The 3,670-nt window shown below is 43.9% G+C and overlaps 1 protein-coding gene across 1 annotated transcript; it reads left to right on the forward strand.

Annotated features, from left to right (window-relative positions):
• The first annotated feature begins 2,203 nt into the window (after positions 1–2,203).
• Positions 2,204–3,043, forward strand: LOC117360316 (1-phosphatidylinositol phosphodiesterase-like). Its single transcript, XM_033944011.1, has one exon. It carries the CDS (start codon positions 2,204–2,206, stop codon positions 3,041–3,043), a length of 840 nt encoding a protein of 279 aa, XP_033799902.1.
• Positions 3,044–3,670: the final 627 nt, after the last annotated feature.

Here is a 3,670-nt window from a genome sequence, read left to right on the forward strand (position 1 = left end):
CCACTCCTTCACGTCTGAGTGTTATGATTGTGAATTTGACTCTCCTGTGTGCACCAGAGTAATGGGATACCTTAAAGGGCACTGCTGTGAACTTCACAAAAAGGGTGCCACATACACATCTCACCACAACAACCTTATAGGTCATGCTGAGTCCCCCAAACACCCCCCAGAACTGACTAGACCCACTGGTCTACAACCCAAATAGCCCTTATGGCTGCAGGTACCATTTATATGGCAGTAGAAAAGGTTTTTGGCGGGTTCACATGTTTCACCATGCATGCAATGGTTAGAGTGGCTTATGGACCTGGGTTCTCCTCTCCATGGTTCACTAGCCCACCCCCCAGATCACTTAAGCCACCTCTGTGCAGCTCTACTAGGCTTTCCTATGCCAGGCTGCCAGGTGCTGATATTCTGGAGGCAGTTATGTAAAGCTATTACACTTTTTATGGCAGTGAGGGAGGGGTCACTGGGGAGTATATAGGGGTCTATATTTTGTCTCTGCAGTAGTTAACTGGTCACTTTGGATACCTTCTTGTGACTTAGAGCTGGTTTTAGATGGCCTAAGTCACAAAGTCCAAGTTCCGTCTAGGCAATGTTGTTAAACATTCGGTTATGCATGCAGTATGACTAAGTCTAGAGCAGAGCACATCCCACTCAAATCCTGCCCTCACCACTCCTCCTAAAATGCCTCTTTTAGCTCTGGGCATTTTGTAGCACTGTGAAAGCCTAAATCATTTTTACATACGTTTAAAACACGGTTCAATTATTAGCACTTGGACGACTTGTCACACTGATCGTCTAAGTGCCGATGTAGGCCGATTTTTAGACCTATTTCAATTTCAATTATGAGCCCCTTAAGGTCCAAAGTGTTTTTCAACATAAAAACAATAAAGAGGTTAATTAGATAGAGGATGGCAGAAGCAGATCAGTTTTGCAGTCTATCGTTCTAGACTATTATATACGCCTTTCTCCCCACAGATATCATTTTAGACACTTCCAAATAGCTTTTAGAAAGTTTCATATGTGTTAGTGATTAAATATCACTTTGAAGAAAGGTAATACGGATGGAAAAGCAGCGATTTTCCAAAAGAAGACCCAATTTAGACAAACCTATTGGAGTGAGAATACAGTATATAACCTGGGGGATAGGATCATTGTTAAGTGCTGTCTGATAACATTTGCCTCTCTGAACATGATACTAAAACCTTCAATGCAATAGACATCCCTGATGGTGTGGATAACATGAGGAAGGACCTAGTGAAGCTTGAGGAATGATCCAGAATTTGACAGCTAATAATTAATGCTAAGAAATGCAAGGTCATGCATTTGGGTTGCAAAATCCTGAGGGAACGGTACAGTTTAGGAGGTGAAGAACTTTGTTCTCAAAAGAGGAGCGGGACTTGGGAATGATAGTATGTGATGATCTCAAGGTGGCCAAACAGGTTGAAAAGATGATGGCAAAAAGCTTGATATAGACTATGAAAATTAAATATACTTTTTCAGGATGTGTCAGGTAATAGTGTCTCAGACTGAAACAGGATGCTAGGTTCAATGGACCTTTGTTTGTGCCATAGCATATCTTATGCTCCTATGTTTTTATTCTGGACATAATAGTGTAACAGATTAGCCTGGTGTTGCAGGATGGCCTAGATTTTCAGGAAGGGTCATATGATAAAATGCTTTCTTTTTTATTATGTTTGCCTTACACAAAAACACAAAAGTTGTTGGCTTACCTCAGCCAAGCTGTTATAGGCATTAATCTGTTTCCCAAAGCTTTGCCTCAGCTTATGTCTAGGGAAACCAGGAGTTGCTCTCTCCTTTGGAGACCTCCGTGACTGATTCTAGTCTTGGGCAGAAGTATATATCCATGCCTGAATCTTGCCCCTCTGACTCAGTAGTGAGTTTTAAATGTGCAGGGCATTCTGGGACCTATAGTTCTCCCCTTTCTGGTTAGCGCTCCCTGTTGCATGGAGGTGATGGAAACCCCTTAATCAGTCACAAATGGTTACTCATAAACTACAGTATAATACTATTTGTATAGGGAGTAAGATCAAGAGACTATTGTACAGTATAAAAGGCAGTATGAGACAACTGTACATATAAAAGACAGTAAACTGAGTAGATGATGGAAAGAAAGAAGATAGAATATAACTAAAGAATAATTTAATATTTTACAGGCACTGATATTCAACTTCAGGTCCTCATGGGAAGCAGGCAAACAAAAGCATATGATAGTTCAGATGGCCCTACAATTAAAGACCCAGACTGGATGTCTCGACTCCCAGATGCAATGTTTCTTCGTTTTGCTTCTATTCCTGGAACCCACAGCTCTGTAGTTTTTTATGGTGGTGATATGTATCAGACCCAGACCTGGCATCTCTCTAAACAATATGAAGCTGGGATACGATATGTTGATATCCGTTGCAGGCACCTTTACAACACCCTGCCTGTCCATGATGGTAAGATGTATCAACATCAAACTCTCGATAACATCTTCATAACCACTATTGATTTCTTGAGAAAGCATTCAAAGGAAACTATTCTTATGCACATCAAAGAAGAATTTCATCCTGAAGGTAATTCACAAGAATTCTTTAGAACAGTGACTAATTCTATAAGAAATGCTGAAAAATCAAGGTTCTGGACCTCTTCTGCCCTTCCCAGACTTGGTGAAGTACGAGGAAAGATCGTCATTTTGCAGAATTTTGATGGTCCTGAGATGGGAATCAAATATAATACTTTAAACATATCTGATGATTTTCATGTACCAACACTGTTTGATATAGGCAAGAAGTGGTCCATTGTTGAAAGTCATTTAAAAGAAGCTCATAATGCTAACTTTCATCAACTGTACCTGACCGTTTGTGCAGGTGGAAGCTCAGGAGCTTATCCCTATTCAGTGGCTAGTGAAATAAATGATAACCTGTACTGTTATCTGTCAAACAGAAGTCATGAAAAGTTGAGATATGGAATTATAGCAATAAATTACCCAGGTTCTGAGATGATCCAACTAATTATAAAAAGCCAACCAATTTGTTCCTAGAGCTAGGCTAGCAAGGTCTAATGTTCCATTACCACCTGAGCCAGCAAACTCCAATAAGATTCGTTGGTCGGACGGGTGGGTGCCAAGCCCGTCCGTCAAGCAGGTCAGCCATCCCTTAATGGCTGGCCTTAGAGCCTGATTGGCCCAGGTGGCTCAAACACCAGCCACAGGTGGGGCCTGAAGTGCCTGGGCCAACTGGAATTGGACCAGTAGCTTTAGGCCACTCCTGTAGGTGGGTCCTTAGGTACATGGGCCCAACCCTATTCTGGTTGACCCAGGCATCTCAGACCAATGAATCTTACAGGTATGGGGAGGGAGATTGGGGGTGGGGGGGGGTCGAGGGGTTGGCAGGGGGGGTCTCACAGGTCGGCAGGTGGGGGGGACAATCAGGGATTCGAGAGGTAATCGTGGAAGGGGGTGCATCGAGGGCAGGAGGGCCTGGTATCCTTCCTGCCCATATCTTAGTCGGGGTGGGGGTAGGGGGGTCGCCTGGGCAGGAGGGGATGTGCTTCCTCCTGCCGGATCGTGTGTGTGGGGCAGGTCGGCTGGCCAGGAGGGCTTGGGCTCCCTCCTGGCCTGATGTCGGCGGGGGGGGGGGGGGTCACTGTTCACCAGGGCAGGAGGGCT

The sequence above is a fragment of the Geotrypetes seraphini genome, chromosome 5 (assembly GCF_902459505.1).
Source record: "Geotrypetes seraphini chromosome 5, aGeoSer1.1, whole genome shotgun sequence".
Taxonomy (NCBI): domain Eukaryota; kingdom Metazoa; phylum Chordata; class Amphibia; order Gymnophiona; family Dermophiidae; genus Geotrypetes; species Geotrypetes seraphini.